Source organism: Trichechus manatus, unplaced genomic scaffold, assembly GCF_000243295.1.
Source record: "Trichechus manatus latirostris isolate Lorelei unplaced genomic scaffold, TriManLat1.0 scaffold00057, whole genome shotgun sequence".
NCBI classification, from domain to species: domain Eukaryota; kingdom Metazoa; phylum Chordata; class Mammalia; order Sirenia; family Trichechidae; genus Trichechus; species Trichechus manatus.
The window spans coordinates 1515913-1528052 of record NW_004443993.1 but is presented as its reverse complement, the minus strand read 5'-3'; the positions used below and the strand labels follow the sequence as shown (position 1 = coordinate 1528052).

General features: G+C 52.5%; 2 protein-coding genes across 8 annotated transcripts in view; both read left to right on the top strand.

Moving 5' to 3' along the window:
- The window catches only part of QTRT1 (queuine tRNA-ribosyltransferase catalytic subunit 1), a 13421-nt gene extending 7570 nt beyond the window's left edge, over nucleotides 1-5851 (top strand). Inside the window, exons 4-10 of the mRNA XM_004378341.2 lie at nucleotides 2227-2305; nucleotides 2379-2494; nucleotides 4738-4876; nucleotides 5078-5153; nucleotides 5266-5375; nucleotides 5459-5546; nucleotides 5626-5851. Coding sequence (XP_004378398.1) covers nucleotides 2227-2305; nucleotides 2379-2494; nucleotides 4738-4876; nucleotides 5078-5153; nucleotides 5266-5375; nucleotides 5459-5546; nucleotides 5626-5778 — 761 coding nt within the window. The 3' untranslated portion in view covers nucleotides 5779-5851. The remainder of the gene's footprint in view (nucleotides 1-2226; nucleotides 2306-2378; nucleotides 2495-4737; nucleotides 4877-5077; nucleotides 5154-5265; nucleotides 5376-5458; nucleotides 5547-5625) is intronic.
- A 2685-nt stretch (nucleotides 5852-8536) lies between these two features.
- DNM2 (dynamin 2) overlaps nucleotides 8537-12140 on the top strand; it is a 98631-nt gene continuing 95027 nt past the window's right edge. For all 7 annotated transcript variants that reach the window (XM_023733191.1, XM_012556134.2, XM_012556133.2 and 4 more), the window contains exon 1: nucleotides 8537-8885. In XM_023733191.1, coding sequence (XP_023588959.1) covers nucleotides 8725-8885 — 161 coding nt within the window. In that variant the 5' untranslated portion in view covers nucleotides 8537-8724. The remainder of the gene's footprint in view (nucleotides 8886-12140) is intronic.

Below are 12140 nucleotides of genomic sequence, written 5' to 3'. Positions count from 1 at the left end.
TGTTGCAGCCACTGTGTCAATCCATCTCATTGAGGGTCTTCCTCTTTTTCACTGACCCTCTACTTTACCAAGCATGATGTCCTTCTCCAAGGACTGGTCCCACCTGATAACATGTCCCAAAGTACGTGAAATGAAGTCTCGCCATCCTCCCTTCTAAGGAGCATTCTGGCTGTGCTTCTTCCAAGTCAGACTTGTTTGTTCTTCTGGCAGTCCATGGTATATTCAGTATTCTTCGCTAACACCATAATTCAAATGCATCAATTCATTTTAGGATCCAAATAATGTCCAGAGGGCTCTTAATTCTCTTTTAATCTATAGTATACATATGATATAGGAGCCCTGGTAGTACAGCGATTATGTGCTATGGCTGCTAACCAAAAGGTCGGCAGTTCAAATCCACCAGCCGGTCTTTGGAAACCCTGTGAGGCAGTTCTACTCTGTCCTGTAGGGTCGCTATGAGTCGGAATCGACTCAATGGCAACCAGTATATATATGATATGGGGCCCTGGTGGTACAGTGGTTAAGAGCTCAACTGCTAACCAAAAGGTCAGCAGTTTGAATCCACCAGGCGCTTTTTGGCAGTTCTACTCTGGCCTGTAGGGTCACTGTATATATATGATAGGTTCTCCTTCCACCTCTTCTTTTTTAATTTGCTTCTTGAAGAAGCTGGTTCCTTTGCCCTGTAGTGTTTCACACAGTCTGAATTTTGTTGATTGCCTCCCTTTGGTGTCCCTTAACAGGTTTCCTCCACCCTCTGAATTGTCTATAGTTGGGAGCTAGATCTAGAGATTTGAGCTGGATTCGGCAAGACGGCTTCACAGATGTCAGTGTGTATTTGGTGTGTATTTCCATCAGAGGGAGCCTGATACCTGCCTTCATGTCTCTCCTTCTCTCCCTCTCTCTTTTTTATATATTTTATTTTTTGTTGTTGTTGAGAATATACACAGCAGAACATACACCAATTCAACAGTTTCTGTATGTACAATTCAGTGACATTGATTACATTCTTTGAATTGTGCAACCATTCTCACCCTCCTTTTCTGAGTTGTTCCTCCCCCATTAACATAAACTCACTGCCCCCTAAGGCTGCTACCTAATCTTTTGAGTTGCTGTTGTCAGTTTGATCTCATATAGATAAGATCTTAAAAGAGCACAATGCTCAAGGCAGACATTCTTTACTAAACTATCGTTTGGTTTTAAGAAGACTTCAGGGGATATTTTTGGTTTAAGATTTAGAGATTATTTTAGGGCCGTGGTTTCAGGGATTTCATCCAGCCCCTATGGCTCCAGAAAGTTTGAATTCCAGGAGAATCTGAAATTCTGTTGTGCATTTTCCCCCTTTGCCTTCATGTCGTTCTTAATGAGCGTTGTTACTCATCGCCTGGGTATCCCTTATGCCATTACCTAACTCTAACCAGTTGCTGTCCAGTCGATTCTGACTCTTGGTGAACCCATGTGTGTCAGAGTAGAACTATGGTGCACAGGGTTTTCTGTGACCGATTGGCATAACACGTAAGTCCACAAGTCCCTAATCTGTAATCGTGGGGCTAGATACGTCAGAATTCAGGATTTTCAGATTCTAGAAAGGTACTACAGGGCATATATCACTTTTTATGTGGCACCCTAGTGGGGCTTGGGGCTGCGCTGTGCAGTCAAACACTTCACTCTTCCAGCGTTAACATTCAGGAATGAATCGTCATCCTAAATTGGATGAACAAAAGATTATAACCGTCGTGGGTTTGGGTGCCAGATGAGTGTGCCGTAAGCATAGGAAAAAGCCTTTGATTTGAGAAGTTTCTGGATTTTGAAACTGTAGGAAAGGAACATTCCGTTAAAGCCTGGACCATGGTTTGTTTAACCAGACCCCTGTTGCCGGCCACGTAGGTTCCCAGTCCTGCTATTGCATGCCACACAGCAATGAGTGACTTTGTACACGTACCTTTTGCTCTGGAAGGGTAAATTTGCAGACGTGGGGTTTTATCCTACGTGCCATAGCAGGGTTTTACGCCAGAGGGAGGCAAGATTAGACGTGCATTTTGAAAAGCTCCCTCTGGCTGCTGTGTGAACAGATTGGAGGGGGTCTAAGTATGAGTCGGAAACAACTTGATGGAAGCGGGTTTGGAAGTGGGAGTCAGTAAGAGCTAAGGAAGGAGTCTTGGGTTCTTGACCCTAACAGGAGGCAGGGCCTCCCCAGTGACGTGCTCCTGTCTCCTCCTACCCCCCCAGGCTCGGACATCATCATGCAGCTGGATGACGTGGTCAGCAGTACTGTGACAGGGCCACGAGTGGAGGAGGCCATGTATAGGTGTGTGTATGTATCAGGGAGGGGGCCCTGGTCCTGCAGCTGTGTCTTCCTTCCCTCACCAGACCCCTTGCAGGTCAATCCGCTGGCTGGACCGGTGCATTGCAGCCCATCGGCAGCCGGACAAGCAGAACCTCTTTGCCATCATCCAGGGGGGGCTGGACGCAGATCTCCGGGCTACCTGCCTTGAAGGTAAAGCTACTTGCCGGCAGGACCAGGACTTGTCCTTCACTGTGGCCTCACGTGGGCCTGGCACGCAGCGGTGCACAGACAGTGGTCGTTATGGGTGAAAGGGCATCCCAGGTGGAATGTACAGCCAGAGCCAAGGTATAGGGGCAGCATGGCGTAGAGCGTGTTTAAAGAATAATAGTCATTGCAATAGCTAACAGTTTTCAGGCATTCACCAGGCGCCCAGTTGACTCAAGGCATCATTATAGCCATCCTATAATGTGGGGACGGACTGCCAGGCTTCTGAGTTTACAGATGGGGCAACTGAGGCACAGAGCTGTTATGTCACTCACCCTGGACTGCTTAGATGTTGCAGAGCTGGTGTTTGGACCCAGGCCTTCAGGCTCCAAAACCTACAGCATTAACTGCTCCACAGTACTGCTCTCACCCAGGATGACACACAGGGTCAGGATTGAGGGGCTGGGCCGGGGGCCTTGTGCCGACAGTGGAAGCCCTGGGGCACCACACGAAGGCACTGGGGAGTCACGGAGGGGCTTAGCAGGAGAGTGACGGGAAGCAAGGAGTGTCACAGAAAAACAACACAGTCATGATAACAGGTGTGGTCTAGCCGGAGCTTGCACTGTGTTTGGCACTGTTCTCAATGATTGTCGTGTGTATTTAATTCTTGCAACTTTATGATGCATGTAGAGTTTCATTTCCCATTTTACAGATGAGGAAACTGAAGTCACTTGGTCATTATCACCCAGCAAATAAACAGGCTCAGGATTCTCACCCTGATACAACCAATTACAAAGCTGGTGTTCTTACAAAATAAGGACATGGGAGGCCCATCAGGAGGCTGGAGCGGTTGCCCAGGGTGCTGAGGAGGCCTGAAGCAAGGCCATGGCCATGGAGATGAAGGGAGGCTCAGATGAGTGACTCAGGCCGTGACGCATCATGGGCAAGACTCTGGGTTCTGGAGTCCCTAGGCCCACTTCCATGGCTTCCTAGCTGCACGGGCTTGGGCCAGTGGCTTTGCCTCTTTGAGCCTCACTTTCTCCCTCTGTAAAATGGGAAATTACTCCCAACATCATGGGGTCAAAGTGAGGATGAAATGGAAAAATCTGTTCAAAGTGTCTCACCAGTGCCTGGCATCAGCCTGGTTATTGAGATTATCCTTGTTGTGATTCCTCTTTGTCCTCAAGTCTCCTCTCCCCCGCCCCGGTTCTCTAGTTTTGTCTGTTAGCCGAGACCCGTAGTCAGTGATCCATTTCACATCACAGCTCGGTACCTGCAGATGTACATGAAAACAGACACCAAAGCTTCAGGAATCATTACCCTTGCAATGCTTTCTGGTATTTTCTGTTTGCTTTCATTTACAAACAGCATGCTAGTCTCCCCTTATCAAATTCATTTCTCCTCCACCTGCAGTTTGACAAGCATCAACATACTCCCAGGCTCTCCTACACCAGCACCCCCTGCTGGCAGGGCTGGTAAAATGCAGCCTCCTGGACGCTTCCCCATGATTGGGCCAGAGTAGGGGTGGGGAGGGGGAAGGCCTGGGAACCCGCATTTAACCAACCTGTCACTCTAGCTGCAAAACCTGACCCCAGGCAGCACCTGCTTTGTCAATGCTGTGGCCTCCCCTGGACTGAACTGGCACCTGGGGCCTGAGACAAGCCTGGGCTTTGAGGCCAGACCCGGGTTCAAATCCACCTGCTGGTGTATGTGGTATCAGCTCTGGGAACCTCCATTTTCTTATCTGTTGGACGAGCTCAACAACAGTGCAGGTCTCCCATCCCTTCTCTACACTTCTGGAGCCGTCCAAGTCTAAAATCCAAAAAGCTCTGAAGTCTGCAGTTCATATGGTGGCCAAAGTGGACCCGCGTCATTATTTACCACACGCCTTCCAAGTCTTCACCCATTTTGCTGTAGAAATGGTACAGCGTTTGATGACTGGCTGTTACTCAGCATATAGGCTGCTCACTGTTCTAAAATCTAGAAAATTCTGAATTCTGAAACAATCTGGCTCCAAAGATCTCAGCTAAGCAAGTGTGGGCCCATGTCTCGCTCCTGAGGATTGAAGGAGAGCATCTCACATGCAGCTAGTGCTCGATAAATGGTAGCTGAGGTCCCCAGCAGGCACCCCCCCCCCCTTTTTCTCTTTCTCGCTTCCTGAGGGACTGGCGGTCTTGGCAGGGTCTGCCTAGGGGCCGGAGGTGATTTCTCCTTGCCTGGCCACCCCTCACCCTGCCCTGTGCCCCTAGAGATGACCAAGAGGGACGTGCCGGGCTTCGCCATCGGGGGCCTGAGCGGGGGCGAGAGCAAGGGTCAGTTCTGGAGGATGGTGGCACTGAGCACCTCGCGACTGCCTAAGGACAAGCCCAGATACCTGATGGGGGTCGGGTATGTGGGGGAGAGGGGAGACAGGGCTCCACCTGTGGCAGTGGAGGGTGGGGAGAGGGAGGGCTGAGGAGGATCTGGCCCTCCCCTTGGGCGGTTCTGAGGGAATATGGCCCAGGCCTAGGAAGTCTGAGGGTGGGGAAGAAACCCAGGCCAAGGGTTTGAGGTTTACTGCTCCCTTTCCACCATGGTCTCACCCCCCAGCTACGCCACCGATCTGGTGGTCTGCGTGGCTCTCGGATGTGACATGTTCGACTGTGTCTTCCCCACACGGACGGCGGTGAGGCCCCGGGCAGGGGGCAGACAAGGGTGGAGCTGGGATGGCTAGGAGGGGGTGGGGGCGGGGAGGGTGAAGACCTGGCTGATCCTCCCTGGCCTTTCTCCTCTCCTAGCGCTTTGGCTCTGCCCTGGTGCCCACTGGGAACCTGCAGCTGAAGAAGAAGCAGTATGAGAAGGATTTCAGTCCCATCGACCCTGAGTGCACCTGCCCCACCTGCCAGAAGTAGGCAAGGCCTAAGGGCTGAGGGAATGAGGGGCGGGGATAGCAGGACCCAGCATTGCTGATCCCGACCCCCTGGACCACAGGCACAGCCGAGCCTTTCTGCACGCGCTGCTCCACAGTGACAACACTGCTGCCTTGCACCACCTCACTGTCCACAACATCGCCTACCAGGTGGGCCTGTGGCTGGGTGGGCGAAGGGCAGGCAGGGTTTCCGGCTTCCCTTCCTGATGATGGCGCCCCTTCCCTGCAGCTGCAGCTGATGAGCGCTGTGCGCGCCAGCATTGTGGAGAAACGCTTCCCAGACTTCGTGCGCAACTTCATGAACACCATGTATGGGGACCCCACCCTCTATCCGCCCTGGGCCACCGAAGCCCTGGCCTCTGTGGGAATCACACTGGGATGACCCAGCCAGGGGCTCCCGGCACTGGGGGAAAGGGGAGGGACTGGAAGATATTGAAGGTTTGGTTTTTTTATTCTAACTTACCGTGCGTCTGTGTCTTCTTGGGGAGGAATCCAGTCTTGGTCCCCTTGTTAGTCTGAGCTTCACTGTGACAGACATTCCCTCTGCCCACCAATGACAACGAGTAACCACAGCAGCTGCTGGTATCCGGAAGGCACCTGGCACAGCCCAGCATGTAGGATGTACCCAAGATGGGAGCTGTGGCCCAGGCCCCTCAGCCACCCTTAAGGTGGGCACTCTTGTCCTCCCCTTTTTACAGGTAAGGAAACCGAGACCCAGAAAGGAAAAGTAGCTTACCCAGAATCACCCACTGAGGGAATGGCAGACTCAGGATTTGAACTCAGGCAGCTCATGCTCTTAGCCTCCACTCTGCTGCCTCCTTGACTGCATACCCATTGCTGTTGAGTCACAGCCCTGACTCATAGCGACCCCGTGTGACAGAGTAAAGCTGCTCCATAGGGTTTTCTTGGCTTTAGTCATTATGGAAACAGATCGCTAGGCCTTTCTTCCATAGCACTGCTGGGTGGTTTCAAACTGACAAACTTCAGGTTAGTGAAAAACAAAAACAAACTCGTTGCTGTGGTCACTTCCGACTCATAGTCACCCTATAGGACAGGGTAGAACTGCCCATAGGGTTTGCAAGGCTGTAAATCTTTACAGAAGCCAACTGCCACATCTTTCTCCCTTGGAGCAGCTGGTAGGTTCAGACTGCTGATCTTTAGGGACCTGACTGCATACACTTAATCTCACTCTCAGTCCACACTGATGGTAATAGGTGTGGTCTAGCTTACACTGTGTTTGGCAATGTTCTCAACACTGGTCATGTGTATTCTTGCAACTTTATGATGCGTGTAGAGTTGTGTTCCCCATTTTACAGAAGAGGAAACAGGATCAGAGCAATGAAGTCATTATTACTCAGCAAATAAACAGGCCCAGGATTCTAACCTAGATACGACCAATTACAAAGTTGGTGTTCTTAAAAAATAAGGTTTTGTTATTGAAAAAATAATACATGCGTATGATCAACAATTCAAATAGCACAGAAAGTGCAACTGCTTTTATCAGTTGGTGTATTCCTCCAGAAGTGTTCCATGTACACGTATTTCCTCATAAATGTTAGTGTCCTTTAGATGCATTTCTGTATTGTTTTTTTTTTCTTCACAGTACATTGGAGAAATTGGTTTACACATGAGTACATGAAGAGCTTCCTCACTGTCTTTTATGTCTGTTGCTGTCCTATTGCACTTATTGAACCAGCCCCTGCAGATGGACAGCTATGGTGTTTCCAGGTTGCTGCAATTCTCGTCACGGTTGCCTAACCCTGTTGGCGGCCTTTTTGCCATCTTTCTGAGAGCTGGGATTTTGGGTCATACTCTGCCATCCTCCTCCCACACTGGTTCTCCACCCCCGTGGTTACCGGCCCCTCTCCCCCTTCAATGTTCCTGCCTCCTCACTTGGTTCTCTGCTCTCTGGCCTATCTGTGCCCAGAGGGATCAAATGACTTCCTAAAATCCTTCACCTATCACCGGCATCTGTTCCAAGAGGTCAAGAATACTAGTTCCCAGACCCCCAGCTCTGCCTGCACAATAGCGTGTCTTCATGGGGAGTGGACCCGGTTGCATTTCACTGGGTTTCTAAACGACCCATGATGCACTAAAGCTGAAGAGGCAGGGAACAACGTTGCAGCATTAGCTGCATCAACGCGGGGCGTGAGCGGAATATATTCCTATGGGAGGGCACAGTTATTTGCAAAGGCATGGAGCGTGACACTATAGCGTGACACTATAGGGACCACTAACATCGCCTGGCTTCCGTTCCTCTTCAAAGTGCGTTGTGAACCCCGTCGAGAGGGGGTTTGCCTGCCGGCAGCCGAGATGCATTCTGGGACTTGTAGTTTTCTCTGTTAGGTGCCGTGGATTCAGTTTAGACTCATAGTGACCCTATGTACAACAGGAAACATTGCCCCGCCCTGCGCCATCCTCACAATCGTTGCTATGTTTGAGACCATTGTTGCAGCCACTGTCTCAATCCATCTCGTGGAAGGTCTTCCTCTTTTTCTCTGACCCTCTAGAGTTTTCTCTAGAGCTCTGAAACTCAGGAAGAGTGACGTTTACCACCGCGTCCTACCACTAGGTGTCGCCTTCGGCGAGTGGTACCCTGTACTCCAGAAGTCTACCTAATAGGCGTCCAACAATCACAAGTAAGAATGAGTTACTTTGATTGACAGATAGAGTTCTCAATCAGAATCAGAATTCAGATGTTAAAGCCCGCCGTCTTCTGCTTTGTTGGCTGGAGGAACGGAGTGATATTTATATAAACCAATGGGAAATTTTTAGGGAACTAGGTAGCGTGAAGTGACAAATTAGTGTCTAAGGATCGATCCCTAACATCATTGGTGACTTTGTCGACTGGCGGGCTTCAGGCCAATAAGATGGTGGAGTGCCCAATGGGCGGAACCAACATGCCTTTTCCTGCAACAACGCCTCCCGGCCTTGACAACTTGGTTCTGGCCGCTATTGGTTCTTGCATAACAACGACAGTTCTTGTGTCCAATGAGTCCACGAGAAGCTCCCCAGGGGAAGGCTTATTCAGCCGTAAACTCGTGCCTCGCTTCCATTGGCTCGTGCTCCCGAGTGGCAGCCAGGCCGGCCAATCAAGGGCGGCGCTACGGCTTCAGGCGCAGCCCCAAGGGCCACGGCGGGAGGTCGCTCGGGTCGGGTGTTGCCTGAGAACCGGATGAGGCGGCTACTGTGAGGCCGAGCCGGGAAGGGAGCGGAGCGCTGAGGCCCAGGCGGGCGGGGAGCAACGGCCGCGGACGCCGCGGGGCCGTGTCGTTTAGTCGGGGGCGGGCAGGGAGCGCGGGGCGCTCGGGCCGGGGTGGCCGGCGCCATGGGCAACCGCGGGATGGAAGAGCTGATCCCGCTGGTCAACAAGCTGCAGGACGCCTTCAGCTCCATCGGCCAGAGCTGCCACCTGGACCTGCCGCAGATCGCCGTGGTGGGCGGCCAGAGCGCCGGCAAGAGCTCGGTGCTCGAGAACTTCGTGGGCCGGTGAGCGAGCGCTGCGGGAACGGCGGGCGGGCGGCGGCCTAGGGCGCGGAGGGCGGCCGGGAATGGCGCGCCCTGCGCCGCCAGCGTAACTGCGGCGCTTGCGTACCCGCGACGGGGATGGGGACAGGGAGGCGGGCCCTGTGGGACGCTCTGGGCGGCGGGCTTCCAACAGGCGGTGGGGAGCCGGTGCAGGCCCCAGGGCCGTTCCTACAGGCTGGGGGGCGTGGGGCAGGAGGTGCCGTGGACTCTTGCGGTCTGTCTCATCCCTAGCCTTCGTGAGTAAACTATGCCATCTGGTTGCCTTTGGGTTAGATCCCCTTCTTCTCCTCCGTTTGCCTGTCCGTCTACAGGGGCGAACCCGCCTCCTCGGTAACTATTCGGGCGATCCCTGCAGTTGGCTGGTAGTTCTTTTATCTGGGGCAGCCCTTTCTGGCTGGTTGACTGTCTCTGGCCTGGAGAGATCTCCCTACCACCGTTTGGCTGTCCATCTGTCCAGTCGCACGGGCAGCCGCCTGCTGACTGACTAGCTGTTCTGGATGACCTCTGCTGTCTGACTGCTTATCCGTGCCCGTCACAGACGTTAGCACTTTCCGGTCCCTCTGTCGGGTTTCCCCAGCTCACCTCCACCATCTAACTGGCTGGCTGGACCCAAGGGAGGACCCTGTTGTCCCACTATCCTGGGCTAACACTTCACTTGGGTCCCTGGTGGACCCTGGCTTCTCTTTTTGAAACAGATCTTTCTGTCTGTCTGTCCTGGTGTACCTATGTCTGCCCCTCTTCTAGTCTGACCACCACACCAGCAGCTCCCAGCTTTTCATTTGTCTGGCCTAACTCCTCTGGCAGGGGGTGGGGAGAGGGTGTAGGGGAGAAGAGAGCTGAAGGATGAGGCTTGAATCTGTGCAACTCTTCGTTGGAAGTAGGACCTGGGGAACTTTCTCCAGGATTCTTTCCTGGGTCGTGTTAGGATGCTCCGGGGCCCTGGAACACAGGGGCCGCCCCCAAGCTAAAGCCTGCAAATTGGGGGCGCTTCTTGGAGCTCAGGAAGGGGCTTCTTGCCTCATGGGCCTCAGTGACAAGAGCTGAGTGAGATACAGTTTTCCCTGGGCTGCCTGTTTGCCCGTCTGTCCAGTGTGCAAATTCTGCTTTATGGGCTATTTACAGGGTTCAGGAAGCTAATGAATGAGACCAGGCCCTACAGCCACTGAGGAATGTTGATTCTCCTCTCTCCCTCCCACATCTCTTGTCCTTCCACCTCCCTAGTCACTTCTCCATTCTGGAAGGGACTCCGTTTGTGGCTTTGTGGCTGCCAGTGGTAACATCATCATCCTTATTATTATTGTCAATCAGTATGAAGGGGTAACGTTCATCGAACAGGCCCCAGATGAGTTATTTCCTTGTTCCGCGTCTTGAATCCCACGATGAGAGAGTGGGGTGGTTTTGCTATCATCTCAACCTTAGAGATGAGCAGAGAGGCTCAGAAAGGACTCGCGCTTGCTCAAGGCCACCGGGCTGGCACGCAGCAGAGCCCGGCTGGGCACCCAGATCTGCTGCTGCCTTTCCGTAGGCCTGGGGTTGTGCTCCCAGCGGCACGAATTCCCTCCTGTGCTGCTGCATCCCTGGCGGGTTGCCCTCTGTCCAGTGTAGCGGAAAGGTGTGGGCTTGGATGGAGACAGATCTAAGGTATGGCGGGCATGGCATGTGCCCTGGGCACCAATGAAAGGGAAGCGCCACTGTGCAGTCTCTATTAACCCAATACAGCCCAATGTCCTGCCTCAGTGTCCTTCCTCAAGCACAGTAGACACAGAGGCAGGTATGTGTATGTGTGTGGTGGGGATGAGGGGGGATTTACCCCAGGCACAAGTCCAGGGGGGCACCAGATGAGGCATGGAATGACATTCCCAGGCGCCACAAATATGAAAGGCGCTTGACTGAGGCAGCTGAACAACACGTGTTGCCCTTATCAAGGTCTGTTCATTTTGAAATTGGGGGGGTGCAATTTAGAGATTGCACAATCTCAGTGCTGGCCTTAGGAGCTATTTTCTGTAGATACGCCTCTGGGCTTGGGCTCTGCCAGGCTAGGCTGTGGGCCCCTCTCCTGTGGCTGTCTTCTTGCCTTTCCAGCCTCTGGTGGGCGTCTATGAAGCTCTCTTTGTTTCATTTGCTTTGTGACCTTGTGCAGATTGTTTTACCTCTCTGGGCCTCGGTTTCCCCTCCTAAAAATGGGATCATGGACCCTCAACAAGGCTGTGGCAAGGATGCAGTGACATGGCACGTTGAAAGTGCTTATTTAGTGCAGTGCCTGACAGGGCTGTTATTCACCGGGCTGGTTCCTCTCAGAACGACAGCAAAAGCGAATAAGAATTAAATGCCTTCGAGTTAAAACACGCTGAATTTCATTTAAGCCTCATGAGAGCAGTACTGTTATGATCTCCATTTTACAGAGCAGGAAACTGAGGCTCAAAGAGCTTAGCCCTCTTGCTTGAGGCTGTTCATTAAGGAATTGAGGTCTCTGGGTTGGCAGCCCTGAATCTCTCTTCCCTCTCCACCTCTCCTGCCCTGTCTGGTGATTGGTAACCAGCTTCTGTGGCAACTGGCTCCTGTGGCAACCGCCTCCCCGAACCCAGCAGTATAGACATTGGTTGTTGAAGAGCGTTAATTTACTGCCTGAAAATTAGAGTTGGTAGAAGGCCTCTCTCGAGGTGCAGGGTGCTCGAACAGAGCTTAAATTCTGTTAGCATTTAAACACAAATAAGCCCTGTGAGCTTCAAAGCCCTGCTCAGGGTGGGACAGACGAGTCTGTGAAGTGAATTTAGCCAAATTGTGCCACTGCTCAGAGCCTCAGTTTTCTCTCCTGCACAGTGGACGCGTTCAGTGGACTGTTCCGACTGGTTTCAGGGAATAAACAAGAGAGCATGTGTCAGGGGCCTTTGTCCAGGCTAGGGACCTGGGGTCAGCATGGCTTGCTCTGTGTCCTGCACTCCTCCCTGTGGCTTGTCGAAAAGTGTGGCCCAGGTGGGAGTGGCCCAGTTGGCTCAGGGGTTGCAGATGGGCGGCTCCAGGATCTAAGGCCTACCCGCTGGGCCTTTTGTTTCACCTGCATGGTGTTTACAAAGTTTTGCTTTTAATTAGCTGCCAACATTTAAAAATCAGATTTCTCATCAAAATCTGGATTTCAGTGGTGCTAGAAAACAGCCAGCAGCGCTGTAGAGTTTATTGGCGTAGTGCGCAGGCCTGGGTCCAAGGCCCTGTTCTGCC